Raw genomic sequence first — 14,399 nt, 5'->3', positions numbered from 1 at the left:
CTAGTACTCTCCCCCCCGACCCACAAGACTTCAATGTTGTACCTATCGTCAAAGACAAACCAAGTCGTACAGGTCATCCTCCCTAGTATGAGGGGGGGGGGGGGGGGGGGGGGGGGGGGGTTGTCCTGTACGACTTGGTTTGTCTTTGACGGCTTGGTTTGTAACGCTTAGCAAAGGGTTGGGGCTCAGCAAAGGCAAAGGTCCCCTCCTCCAGGTAGGGGCATCACGGCTGCCTCAAGAACGGTATGAAATGAGCACAGATGGCATGGGTGGGGGGGGCGTTGGGGGCCTCACCTGGCCTCTCCAGTCTGCGTCTCCATCTGGTTCACCCAGCTCTTGTAGATGTCAACCGGGTCGGTCTTGATGTTAAGCGCCTTGTCATCCATGATGTCCTTGACGGCCGGGGCCAGGATCTGCCGCAGGGCGTTCTGGCCCCGCGCGCCACGGTTGAAGCTAACCACCATCTTGATCACCGTGGGGTTCCCCGTCACGATCTCCTGGATCTGGTCCACTTTGGATCTGGGTGGGGCGGGCGGCAGAGTGGGAGCGTTATGGGTTGCGGTCAAGACAACGAATCCGGTGCAAAACAAGTCCAAGGAGTATATATATCCATCATTATCCTGGTCCAAGGGTCACCCCTTTTTTGAAGAGTGTTCAATAAAGGGGACACTTAAAAAGCCCACTTTACGAATGCTCAAAATTCAAAGATTGTTAGCTACACCGCCTGGTGAAGCATGCTAAACCCAGAGCCTCCCGGTTCTCAAGAATGGAGAATATTCTATCTGTGAAAAAGAGGACAGGAGATATAGATATAGATCACATTAATAATAGATCCCCACCCGAATGACTATGTATAGAATCCAAATGTGATACCAAGAACAAGAACCCTGTGTACAACTATAGGGCTGATCCCCACTTCTACTCCACAACAACCCTCACCGGCACCCCCATCAAGTGGACTGATCTTTTAACCTGTGCACTGACAGAGAGGCCTAATGCGTTTGCCTGCTCTTGACACTCCGGATGGTGAGTTAATGGGTAATCACACCGGCCCCGCACAGCCCTGACAAAGCAGCAATGCTCCATTATTTAGTGCTACTAATAATGGCCGACGCTCACTTGATCTCCTCCTGCAAGGCCGTCTTGAAGAGCTTGAGCAGCAGGTACTCCTCCCGCTGGTTGGACGCGTAGTTGTACAGCGTGAAGATCACAGAGTCCATGAACTTGGTGGACTTGTTCTGGGGCATCTGGAAGATCAGCTTGGCCAGGTACGTGGGGTTGGTCTGAAATAAGACATGCAGTTTATTATGTTCAATCTATATGTTCAATCTCTATGTTCAATCTCTATGTCAAATCTCTGTTCAATCCCTTGTGTGGATTGGAGTGCGACTCGAAAGAGGACTTTGCTTTTGGCGTCAATAAAGTATCCATTCCTCCATCTGTCAACTTTCTATATCTATCCATCCCTCCCTCCCTTCCACCCTTATTGTGACTCCTTCTGGATCATACACTGCAACATGTCGTGTGTAACAGACCCCCAAGTGTTAACACGGCAGTATGATATGCCAGTAAACCCGGCAGTCAACACTGCAGTCTTCACGCCACCGGGGACCACCATTCCATTCGTGTTCCGACAAAACAACACGATGACTGCTTCGCACAGGGGTGCAATACAAAAATCACATTAAGGAAACGACCAGATATTGCCTGGCAAGAGTCCCCATTTCAAATCGAGAGCGCCGACGGAGGGTACCTGGAGCAGGTAGAAGAGATGCTGGTATGCCTCCAGCTTCAGCCTCTTCTCCTTGCTGAGCGCCTTGAGGCCGCCCCTCTGCTTGTTCATCATCAGGAGGTTGGACAGCTGCCCCTTGTTCTTCTTGCTCAGCTTCTTGCTGTGGGACACCACCTCCTGCAGCGTGATCTTGTTCTTCACCAGCAGGCCGATCTTGATGTCCATCAGGTTGAGGTCGTTCTCCAGCTGCTGGTTGGAGCGGATGTTGGTGACCACCTCCTCGCGCAGCCCCATCAGGTCCAGCTCCTCCTGGAAGTCCTGGTCGCTGTGGTCCAGCAGGTGGACGAACTTCCGAACCACGCCCATGGGGGGGTCGTCGGCGCTGACTGCGTGGGCGGGAGGTTGGGGGTGAGGGTAAGGGGGTGAGGGCAGGGGAAGGAAGCTTTAGGTGGGGTCGTGGGGTCAAACCACTAGGAATATAGAACTGCAGGTTGATATTTCACCACCTGCCCCCCCCGCCGCATCACAAACATCCAGTTTTAACAGCAACGGAAGAAGGACTGTGACTTTGAAAGCTATAGCAGTCCACCGGTGTAGTAATAAGTATTAAAATGGTTAGATACAGTTATCTTAGAAATCCTATTCTTGATTCTATAGTAAAGGAAAAGCGACAACTAATTAAAGATTCATCAGATAGGCTTAGGTCTTATCCCACTAATTACCACACTCAAGGCCAAAGAGCGATAGATCTGTTTGCTCTACCACTATCTTTAGAAATCCTACTCACTGAGCGTTTTGTAGTCGTCCCTGGCCTTGTTTGCTCTAATGAAGGCCTGGATCTTCACCACCTCATTGATCTGCAGACACAAACAGCAATTACATGCTTTATTAATGTCACAGATTATAACCATAGTGACCCAGCATAGTGAGTCAGAGGAGCCCAGATCTCAGAGGCCCGATGGTAAATGTCACTGGGTGCTCGAGGGGGAGATAGGCAGCATGACTTAGTGTTTTAATTATGTAACGGCCACTTTAAGTGACAATCTTTGTTATCTAGAATCTACAAAGTATTCTGCTGGAATGATCGTGGGGTTTCTTGCGTTGCACGTCCAGACAGGTGTTTTTATATACCAGTGCTTTGAGCTTTTGGGTACTGTACTCACATGGTCCTTGAAGTACTTCAGTCGGTCCTTGTACTTCTTGCGAGCTTGGTGCATGCGAACCATTGCCTGGATCTGAAAAAGGACACGTTTTAGTCTCTGTAGGAATACTGCCTTTAATGTTCATCAATGTGGAAGGACAGCTATATCATATATCCTCCTATCATAGTCACCTTGACAGCCTCGTCGCTGTGGTCTTTGAGATGCTGCTTGCGGTCTTTAAAGTTCTTCCTCTGCTTGAAGCCCTTCCAGTGGGCCTGAGGGGAAAGGAAGGGGAAGACAAGACGGCGTGATTCTAAAGTACAGACAGCGTACATTTTCAGCTGCATGGTTGGTGTACAGTCGACAGACTGTGTCTGTGTCTGTGTCCATGTTTTACCTGTATACACGTGACTGAGGAATCCTGGCTCTTCAGGAAATCCAGGCGGTCCCTGTGCGCCTTCCTCACCAGGTACCCACGGCAACGAGCTTGCAGCTTGGAAATAAGACTCTCATTGGCCAACCACAGCTGCTTTCTGTTGTAGGCTGTGGTAACCCCGGAAACCACCGACTGATGGGAAGGGGAAGAGAATAGAACAATTGTTTAAACGAGCCATTGAAAGCTTCACGACAAGGAAACATTGGGGCATTCGGGGACTCGAGGGCCGTACTTGGATTTCGTCCTTGTTGAGCTGAGTGTTGTTCTGCAGGAATTCCTGGGGCTCCAGCCAGGTGCCCTCGCCCGTCTGGGTGTTGTAGTAGTAGTTGTGTCCTCCCTTCACCCAGTGCTTCATCCACTCACTGCCGTTGTCCCCTAGACCAGGGCACAGCCACAAGCAAACACTAAGTCGCCGCTTCAACCGAATAATATTAACAATAATACTTTCGATATATATTGCGCTTTTCCAAGGACTCAAAGACGCTTAACAGAGTGAACACAAAATAAAATCATATAATAAGAACGTGTATTAGTGAAACGGTAAAAAAAAGGAGGAAGGGCAGAGAAGGGGAGGAGGTTATGTGGTGAAAGCAATCTTAAAATGGTGGGCTTTGAGGGCCTGTTCAAATGAAGGCGTGTGTGTTAGCGTGTGGTATGACTCCTGCGGTCACTCCTCCGTCCCCGGTCTCGTCATTCTTACCCTCTTTCTTCCCCTCCTTGATGGTGTACAGGTCGTCCTGGTAGGTGGGGGCGCACTCGGCCGTGACACCGTACAGTCCCGTGCCGGGCCCCCGCAGCGCGGCCAGCGTCTGGGACGCCTCGCCGCTGTCCACCGCCTCGTTGATGGCCTGGATGGCCTTGGAGACTACACACACGGCCGGAGGGAGAGTGCACACACACAGACACACACACAGACGTCAGAAAGCAGGTATTTCATGCTCTGACTGGCAGACAGGATTGGGTCGAAGGAAATGGTGTAGTTTAAAAGGACAAGGAAGAAGACTGTGACTTCCTCCGCAATTTCGAGAACTTGATTAGATTCCAGTGAAAGGGGAGCAGGGAGATAGACTGAGCTGGTAATATGATTACGACAAGGATGTTTAAAGTGTTGGCACACATGTTAAAGTTCAGTTCTTGCACTGTAACTACTAGTTACAGTACAAAAAAACTGAAAAATCATTGAAAGATTTATTTAATTTTAGCTTCCAACACCCTCTATTCATGTGAAGATAGGTTGTTGTGCTCAAAGTGGTTTCAATCCCCCTGAAATACGACATGTGGAAAGGTGGAAAAAGGTTAAGATAGTTATAGGTGAGTGTGTTTACATTGCAGGGCCTCCTGGGAGTCCTTGTTGGCATTAAGGACAGCGTCCTGAATCTCATCCAGCCACAAGACAGCAGAAGGATCCTGAGTCTCCTACACACACATACAAACACACAAAGCATTAGAGCATGAGTCAATCAACATACAATCATCCCCAAAACATGAGGAACTCATTCTACAAGTGAATACTTCATGGCGACAAAAAGAGATGGACAAATGTTCCCAACGTTTCAAACAACACCCTAATAATTTAATGCATGTGCTGTAGTAATAAACAATTGCCTCCAGGTGGCACTCTTTCACCGCAGACCGTGTGAATGAGTGAACGTGCTACCTGCTGAAACTACCCCCCCCTCCCCACCCCTCCCTCCCCCTTACACAGCAAAAACTAAGCAACTCTTTCTCTTGGGTCCTCCCACTCTCTGAGGTCTACACCCCTCTACTGCGTAAGCTTTAGGGCGGATGAACCAGAAGAGGGGGGGGGGGGGGCAGGCTTGGTTTACCTTCTCTGGCAGTCTGGTTTCATGTTCAAACAGCAGCTACGGCGCTGCCATCTGTAGCTAGCCACACACCCCGGCTGTAAGTGGAGCCCTCTCTTTATAGTAAACAAAGGCCCATCCCAGCGAGGCTGCTGATGATTGTTTGGGTGTTTGCAGTCGCCGTTCATAATTGATATTTTGGGAAGAGATGAGTCAGTCAGACTCGGTGAGCCGTAGGTCTGTAGGCTTAGTCGGGGCCAGGGATTGGTGGACTGCCGGAGCTCGCTCGACGCCACTTGTGCAAACGTTGCAAGCCAGCGGTTGTGAGTGAAAGGAAGAAAGAGGAAGTGGATCAAGAAGGGCTGGGCCCGAGATAAGAAGCACTTCTTAGTCGCTATACAGTAGTAGATTACCCCCTATACCTTTTGTTTTAACTCCTGTAACTCTTTAGCTACATCCTGTTTGATGACCGTGGCCGACAGCCAAACTGGGACTGGGGCTGGGAGACACCTGTAGCCGCCAAAAGACAGAGGGCATTCCAGGACATCCGATAAGCTCCTCCAGACATGTGCTCATACAAAACCGGCGGATAAGGCTGAGTCATAAACCCATCCAGGGCTGTGAACACGGCGACTTTTACTCTTGTCCTGCTCCCCACTAAGACCTGAAGACTAGTTTGCAACAAGCAAACGCAGTTGCTCTCGTGGGGACCATTACCGTAACGGCCGTAATTCTCCCTCTCAGATGGCGAGCCCATGAAACACGCCATGTTAAAATCCCGCAGGAAGCACAGGGCCCTAACCACTTCCTCTCGCCAGAGCCCGGACATTTCATACCCAGGCGGCCGGGCGCGCCATTCTGCTTCTGTCTCGACCCGAATCACACGTGTGACGAAATGCTAAAGGAAAGGCCTGGCTATTTATTGCGCTTGATACTGTGCCCTTTTATGGAAGAAAAGCATTCAGCCCTCACTTGTTATTTCCTTTGCCTATGAACTCACCAGGGACAAAGTTTTGTTTTTTTTGTGCTCCAGTACCATAAGGAGAGTATTCCTGCACAAACCAAGCCCTAATCTAGGCATTGCCTGATAAGAACCAAGACTTCAGATGTAGCCCTCATCTGTTGGCCCTACAAACACCAACACGAGTGTTGTGAAACGCAACTGGGTAAGAGCCTCTTTATCCCTCTGTTTACACAGGATAACACACCGCTCGGGTGCCATAACTGCTCCTCAGGGGAATTTCCTTCCTCCCTTTTGAGCGCTTCTCCCTTCAGATCGAGCACAATGAAAACTGGCTTTTCTATCGACCAATACGTATATTAGTTCACCGTTTTCCACCTTCAGATTTTCACCTTCAACTCGGTTGTGTTTTGAACTCTGCTCTAGAACGACATACTCGTGCATATTTATACTGTGGCTTCACCGATGACACTGATGACCTAATATGCAAACGCGACACACAACCACAACATCCACCACCACAAAGTGCACAGGCAAATGAGCGTTAGACAGAATAGCATTCACAGGCCCTGTTGCGAGAGATACAATCAAGAAGCAGCGAAGACAGTAGAGTGACACCATTGTCTGTTCTTGTAGTCCGACGCCATTGGCTCTCCCCCAACCAAACGTTGCCTTACAGTGAGCCAACGATGTTGGCTCGGATCGGGATGGGGGGGGGGGGAACCAGAGCAGAACCAGGATGAGAGCGAGTGAGTGATGGTGATGAGCCAGCATGCTCAGACATGCACAGGAAGTGAGTGGGGGCTTTCTTGAGCAGACTGAGAAAGAGGATACGTGGTGGAGGGTTGGGCCGGGGGGGACTTAACAGGGGGACAAGGGGTGATGATCTCATCATCACATAGATAATACTGTCTGGGTGAGTCATGGGGCGAAAGGGTCACCGTGGTCTTCATCATCTTCTGTGTGTGTGTGTGTGTGTGTGTGTGTGTGTGTGTGTGTGTGTGTGTGTGTGTGTGTGTGTGTGTGTGTGTGTGTGTGTGTGTGTGTGTGTGTGTGCGTGCCTGGTGGGTTCATTCATATTCAAATAGCCTTTCCTAAGAACTGGTAACTGTGGTGACAGGGTAATAGGTCTAATGCAGCCAAAAGGTAACTGAGAACCAGTTGTTTGCATAAAGTTTCCCTTGTTTGCACTATTTCCTTCAGGAACAATCGGCAAACACAGGTTGAAAGGGAGGGACCGAACTCATGATGAAACAAGCTGCCCAGAGAGAACAGGCTAATGCTCCCATCCAGATCGTATTTTTTACTGTATTAATCCCACTTGAAGCGAACGTAAACATCAGGCTCTGTTGTTCCGTTGAAACCTTTACCCGCCCTTAGCATATATAACCCGATCTACACTCAACATGAGCAACTCTGTAATGCTAACATTGAGTCAAACAGTCAAACCTCCTGTGTGTCTGTGTACACGCATTGGTGCATGAGTGAGTACAGGATTGTGTAAGCAATTCAAATAACCGAGTCATGCAGGGATTTGACTCTGTTGGAAACCTCGTCGCGGTACATAAATGGTTAATGGTAAATGGACTGCATTTATACAGCACTTTCCTAACCAGTGGCCACTCAATGCACTTGACAATATAATATTTACAACATTCCCCCATTCATGCACACGTTCACACACCGACGGCGGAGTCAACCACGCAGGGCGACAGCCGGCTCGTCGGGAGGAGTCAGGGTGAGGCGTCTCGCTCAGGGACACCTCGACACTCAACGCTAGGAGGAGCCGGGGATCGAACCAGCAACCTTCCGGTTACCAGCCAGTCCGCTCTACCTCCTGAGCCACACAGTGAGTGAGTGCATGAGTGAGTATACACAGTCTCTTACATGGGCCTTCTCCCTGCGGGCCTCCAGCAGCTTGTCGTAGTAGTGCTGGGCCACCGAGGGGTCCACCTCGGACAGCTTGGCCGAGGGATGAAGGAGGGCCGCCAGGGTGGAGGCCGCGTCCCCCCCGTCCAGCGCCTCGTTGATCTGACTGATGGCCTCCACACCTAGGTACACGCACACACACACACACACACACACACACACACACACACACCAGGGACATCCAGATCAAACACCTGACTCCAATTTGCTTAAATATGTCAAGATGAGAAGAGCTCTGTTGCGTCATAGAGTGGAAGAGAAGGGAGAGGCTTCAGAAGCAATGTGGGAGCATGGAAACATCATGTTTGCACTTCGAAATTCGTGTGTGTGTGTCATACGTTCGTGCTCCTCCTGGACTCTCTGGTTGACCTGGTCGATGGAGGCCTGGATGTCGTTCCACGTCAGGTAGTCGACGCCCTCCTCCACGGCCACCGCCCGCAGACGCATCAGCTCGTCCATGTACCTGTTACACACACACACACACACACACACACACACACACACACAGAATTGTCAATGGACTGCATTTTTATAGCTTTCCTAGCCTGTGGCCACTCAAAGCGATTTTACAATATTTAACAATTATTCCTCGAAGGCAATAATTGTTAGCCCCCAAGGCCGCAGTTCTCGGGGGCTATTCCCCACTATTCACGGAGCCTGAGTTTAATAATTGTTTCAGTATATACTACACGTGAACACTCAAAAGACAAACAAGATAACACTTTTTGCCGGGATTTATTATTTTTTATTGGCGGCTTATTTGTTTTTTTATTAGCGCGACGAGACGACCGCCACGCGCGCATTTTGCGATGAAAACAATATCCTGAGTTTGAGATCCCAATCATGGGATATTGCCCAATGTCCCGAGATAGCGAACCAATGAAATTGCGCCATCTTCGGAGGTTCACGTGTAGCATATACTAATGCCTAATATTCTCATTCACACACCAAAAGCGGAGTCAACCATGCAAGACACTCAGCTAGGAGGAGCCGGGGATCGAACTAGCAACCTTCTGGTTACCAGCCGACCCGCTACCTTCTGGGCCACATGCCGCCGCCCACGTTCAGCCCCAGTGAGCCTCTGAGCCGGGGGGGCACCGGGAGAGGGGGGGGTACGTACCTCTGGGCATACTCGTCCTCCACGTTGCCCAGTCCGGTGACGGGGCTGGCGAGCTGCTTCCAGAGGGCCGCCCGGTCGCCTGCGTCCATGGCCTCGTTCATCAGGACCACCGACGACAGCATCTCCACGGCAACGAGCACCTCGGGGTGGGACAGGGTGCCCTGCGGAGCGGAGGGAGCTAATTCAACTCATGTGTCATGTTGACAGAAGGACAGCATTTGCAACAACATTAAGGGTGCCCCCAAAGCCGTGCGGAGGCGTTTATTGACGTCCAGTGATGCATGGTGCACAGCTGAGCACCGATGCGCCCTTAATGCATTTGCCTAGACATCCGTTTATAGAGATGTTCCGATACCATTTTTTCCTTCCTGATACTGATTCCGATTCCTGAACTTGAGTAGCGGCCGATTACCTAGGACGACTTGTTTGTGGGGATGCATATCATTAATTTGTTTCAACAGTTGTATTCTACTAACCCTGTATGGAGATACCGATACAGCATCTAGCATTGTAACTACTGATGGCACTTCTTATTGAAGGGTTCTCTTACTACGACGGCCATGTATAGTCGCTTCACTTACTGTGGATTTCATCAGAACTAGATCATTTACATTTATCCTCTATAATTATAGTAAGTATTCTTATAGTTAAGCGTTCATGCATCCCTGTTTTTGTACGCACATGTTTGTGATGTTCTTTGCCTGTGTACTAAATCGGTATCGGTAGTATCAGTATCGGGTGTCGGCGGATAGACTCGCCGACACCCGATACTGCATTTTAGGCAGTATCAGAGGAATTTCCGATACTGGTATCGGTATCAGAACCACTGGGCCGTATAGCGTGGGGGTAGTTGTCGGGGTACCTCCGCGCTCTGCTGCTGCAGGCTGAACAGCTCCCTCTGGTAGAGGTCGGCAGCCCCGGGATAGACCTGGGGCAGCTGGGCGTCCGGGTTCATCAGCTCCTCCACCGTCTTCTCCGCCACGCCCGCCCGGATGGCATCGTTGATGCGCTCGATCGCGTGCAACACTGTTAAAACGCGCACACACACACACTTTTAACTCAACATTTGTATAACAAGTGACACCGTTTTAACTCAACATATATAACAAGTGATCGACACCCACTTTAGACTCCACATGCACGCACTTTTAATTCTAAATGTATAACATGTGACACACACACACACACTTTTGACCCAAAGGGAATAACTTGATACACACACACACTTTTGACCCAAAGGGAAAAACATGTGACACACACACACACTTTTGACCCAAAGGGAAAAACATGTGACACACACACACACTTTTGACCCAAAGGGAATAACGTGACACACAGCACACATGCAGGAACAAATAACGTTCCTCTGAAGCGTGGGAATAGCGTACGAGGAGGACGAAAACATTTTGTGCGCATACTTTTCACGTAGCTCGCCGCAAACTCATTGGATGCGTCCACGCCGTTCTGCAGCTCGTCCTTGCTCAGGGCTTCACCAGGAGAAGTCTACGAGGGAAGATATCAAAAGATACGATCAAAGGACAACCAGGTTGACCAATTTAGAAATATCTACACAATGCCAATACCAACTAATGAAAACAATGTGCCAAGACATGTGACTAAAGGCACATTAGTCAAAATCCATGCTTGAAAAACAAGTATGTTCCTTTGTTTGTACCAAAAAGTGCACCAAATTCTTGAGTTTCAGCTCTGTGGCTGGGAGCACTCGAGGGCATTCCTCAATTAGATATTCTCCCACTTGAAACCACAAGTGCTTCCTCCCGCCCCTGGTGGACAATGAAAGGCAGACCGTAGTGAAACCCGAAAGCAGATCTCCGCAGGTGAGCGGCTCCCTACCTGCTCTTTGTTCTCCCGGTCGGCCAGGAGCTGTTTGAGGTACCAGCCTTTGTTGTGGGCCTGCAGGTTCTGCACGCCCAGCGCCTTCAGGGCGTCAAACAGCTGGTTCTCATCTCCCGTCAGCAGGGCCTGCTCCGCCGCGCTGAGGGCGTTGCTCACTGTCCGCGACAACAGAACCCGATCAACGGCTCGTCGGGACGCACCGACGCGGACAATACAATAACGTACACACACACTGCCAGTGCGCCCAGTGGCTCACATCAGCGTCTCAACCAGTGATTACTTTCTAATGAATCATTCTGTGCTGGGTAGGGGGGGCTGGTGCAGGGGTTGGTGAGACTTACAGTTGATCTTGTTGACGTTCCCCTGGATCTCGGCCTGCGTGAGGAGCTCCTCGTACACGTCTCTCTCTGCGTCGGCGTTCTCCACCAGCTGCACAACATCCACATAAAGACGTCAAGCACCGACGCAGAGTACTGCATGCATCGACTCCGGAATGGTACGCTCCAAATTGCAATCTCATGTAGTAGTTTAGTTTACAACGAATAACTTTGTCCCCAAGGAGACCGCCAGCTCGTCGGGAGCAGTTAGGGTGGGGTGTCTTGCTCAGCTTTTCTAGATACTCAAAGACGCTTTACAGGGAAGGGGTGGGGGGGGGGGGGACCTCACTCACCACCACCAGTGTATAGCACCCACTTGGGTGATGCACAGCAGCCAATCTGTGCCAGAATGCTCACCACACACCACACCAGCTTGAGGTGGAGAGTGAGGGAATTAATGAGTTAGCCAATTATACAGGAGGATGATTAGGGGGCCAGATTGAATGAGCCTGGTTGGGCAGTTTTAGCCAGGACACCGGGGAAACCCCTACTCTTTGCGATAAGTGCATCTTGTATGAACTCAGTGAGTCAGGACCTCGGTTTTACGTCTCCTCCGATGGACGGGATGCAGCATGGGGAAAATGCACACTGTAAGGTCCGATCACCCACTGAAACATCCGGTGCGGCGGTGAACCGGACTGGACTGGTGGTTACCGTACCCGTTTGCGTGAGTTGGCCACCTTCTGCCCCTTGGCCTGGTACAGCATGTCGTGGTAGTTCTGGGCGGTGTCGGCGTCCAGGTTGACCAGCATGGCGTTGGGGTTCTGCATCGCGGCCATGGTGCCTTGGGGCACGCCCTGGTCGATGGCGTCGTTGATGGCGATCACAGCAGCGTGCACTGAGGGGGGAGGGGCAATTTGACCAAGTTTGTTAAATTAATATACCACATCGATGGTGTATTTTATTTATTTATATACCTTTTTTCCCTCTACATTTGACTTTTGAGCTGCAGTAACAAATGACTTTCCCCGGTTTGGTATTGATAAAGTTGATCTTATTATCTTATATTCATTTATAAGAATAAGTTGTGCATGTATTTTATATGTCATAAATGTAATATCGCATGGATTATTAAAAGTATAGTGTTTGCCGTTAAGCTTGATAAATAGTTTTCTGCCAATCAAGTATTTTATATGGCATTGTTAAATCTTTATGGATAAAACAAGACTGTTCTTCTGCAGCATTGGAGACTCATGCAGTCCCTTGCCCCGCCCCCCCGAACGTGTTATCCAAGCCAGTCTTACATGCAGCCTCATCCACTGACAGCTCATTGGCCAGGATGCCGCCAATCTTGCTGAAGGCGGGCATCTGGATTCCATACTTCTCCAGCTCACTCTTCATGTTGTTGATTTCTTCCTCTGAACGGGGAAAGACGTGCAAAGCAACGGAACCAATCAATGAATAGCCGTTTGAGACAGAGAAAGAGAGACAGAGAGAAACGAAGACAGAGAGAGGGAGACAGACAGAGACAGACACGGGAGACAGAGACAGAGACAGACAGAGAGACAGAGAGAGAAAGAAAGAGACAGGGACAGAGACAGAGAGAGAGACAGACAGACACAGACAGAGAGAGAAAGACAGAGTGGGACAGAGAGAGAGAGCCTTTGGGCTTTATTTAACCAGGTTTAGTCTCATTGAGATTAAAATCTCTTTTACAAGAGAGACCTGGTCAAGATGGGCAGCAGTACACAGTTCCAACATAAAACACAAGACAAAGTACAAGTTCTATACTAAGTGCAATAGTAATAATACATTTAGATCATTGACTAAAACGAGTCCGACATCAAACTCTTTACAACAGCTTTAAAATGTATAATTAACAGGAATGAGACAAGAAGTCCCAGACTAGTACATGACTTTTCAAACCTTGAATCTCCCTCTAGTCCAAAGAGCCTAGGACTGGCCCAAAGGACAGGAAAAGCTCTTACTATCACTAATGGCTTTCACATTGCCGGCCTTCCCCCACACCCAAAAATACTTTTGCAGTAGCAACTCCTATGGGTCTGGTTTGGGTTGACAGAGCATCCAACAGTCAATCATTTAAAACCTTTCACACATACTAAAGAAAATCTGAAAACATCTGCCAAAAGTGGCTGTGATGGCATCAGCGATGTCTCTTTTTTTTGCAAAATATTCAAACTTTTGAGCAGGGGGGCACTGACGACCAGAGACAGTTTTTTTTTACCTGTGAAATCCACTTTTCCATACAGGTCCTGGATCTGAGGGGCCAGGCCCAGCTTAAACAGGTAGAGGCTGTGTTGAAAGAAGAACAAACATAGCAGAGAATGAGCACATAAAGGCCACTGAGCAGAATGAGAGGAAGGGGCAGCAGAAAGGGGAGCCGGACAACAGGCCCAGGGCGGAAGCTAGAAGGGCTGGGGGAGATTTATAGGCTGCTGGGGAAAGGCCAGCTTGAATTCCACAAAGAATGGCAATGTAACAACGCAATATTGTTTTCTATGGCCCTTAAATTAACACTAATTATAAACATTGCTCGGCAAGGGGATTCTGGCATCAGAGAATGAGGCCTTTTATTTTTCTTTTTTTTTGAGCAACAAACAGCCATTTAGTAATCTTACAAGGGCAGTGGGCGCGCGCACACACACACCGAACACACGCACGCACGCGCACACACACACACACACACACAGCTCTGTCAGTGGGACTTCCTGACTCCAAGCACCAGACGTAAAGCCCCCTGGTTCATGTGTTGTTGTTGTTACACTCACTGGAACATTCTCTAGAAGCGAGCAAGAACTCGGATTGCAGGCTTCTCTCAGGGAGAGGCCTGGGTTCCTCTCTGGGGAGCTCACAGCATGCCCGGATGCCAGTAAAACCGCAGAGTGCACCTTATAAAAACGCCAAGACTCTCTCGGCTTGCATGCAAAATAATGTATTTCTGGGCAGAAAGTGTGTTTACTCTAATGTAGTCACTTTATACACACACACACACGCACACGTCTATATACACAAGACAGGCTTACGCTCCATTTTGCTGCCTTGATTGGAAGCATCTGCTGATTATAGTAGCTACTCGTCAAAT

At 49.4% G+C, this 14,399-nt stretch overlaps 1 protein-coding gene across 1 annotated transcript in view; it reads right to left on the bottom strand.

Moving 5' to 3' along the window:
* Positions 1-14,399, bottom strand: part of iqgap1 (IQ motif containing GTPase activating protein 1) — a 33,838-nt gene that overhangs the window by 6,225 nt on the left and 13,214 nt on the right. The window contains exons 6-25 of the mRNA XM_079737166.1: positions 13,542-13,609; positions 12,601-12,714; positions 12,016-12,194; positions 11,321-11,408; positions 10,977-11,134; positions 10,541-10,625; positions 9,985-10,148; positions 9,123-9,283; positions 8,341-8,465; positions 7,961-8,124; positions 4,636-4,726; positions 4,011-4,175; positions 3,543-3,685; positions 3,272-3,442; positions 3,066-3,149; positions 2,896-2,967; positions 2,520-2,589; positions 1,754-2,118; positions 1,120-1,283; positions 295-519 (exon numbers count right to left, since the gene is read on the bottom strand). Of these exons, the coding sequence (XP_079593292.1) occupies positions 295-519; positions 1,120-1,283; positions 1,754-2,118; positions 2,520-2,589; positions 2,896-2,967; positions 3,066-3,149; positions 3,272-3,442; positions 3,543-3,685; positions 4,011-4,175; positions 4,636-4,726; positions 7,961-8,124; positions 8,341-8,465; positions 9,123-9,283; positions 9,985-10,148; positions 10,541-10,625; positions 10,977-11,134; positions 11,321-11,408; positions 12,016-12,194; positions 12,601-12,714; positions 13,542-13,609 (2,856 nt within the window). The remainder of the gene's footprint in view (positions 1-294; positions 520-1,119; positions 1,284-1,753; positions 2,119-2,519; positions 2,590-2,895; positions 2,968-3,065; positions 3,150-3,271; positions 3,443-3,542; positions 3,686-4,010; positions 4,176-4,635; positions 4,727-7,960; positions 8,125-8,340; positions 8,466-9,122; positions 9,284-9,984; positions 10,149-10,540; positions 10,626-10,976; positions 11,135-11,320; positions 11,409-12,015; positions 12,195-12,600; positions 12,715-13,541; positions 13,610-14,399) is intronic.

Source organism: Pollachius pollachius, assembly GCF_949987615.1.
Source record: "Pollachius pollachius genome assembly, chromosome: 5".
Lineage (NCBI taxonomy): Eukaryota > Metazoa > Chordata > Actinopteri > Gadiformes > Gadidae > Pollachius > Pollachius pollachius.
This window is presented reverse-complemented; position numbering and strand designations above follow the sequence as displayed.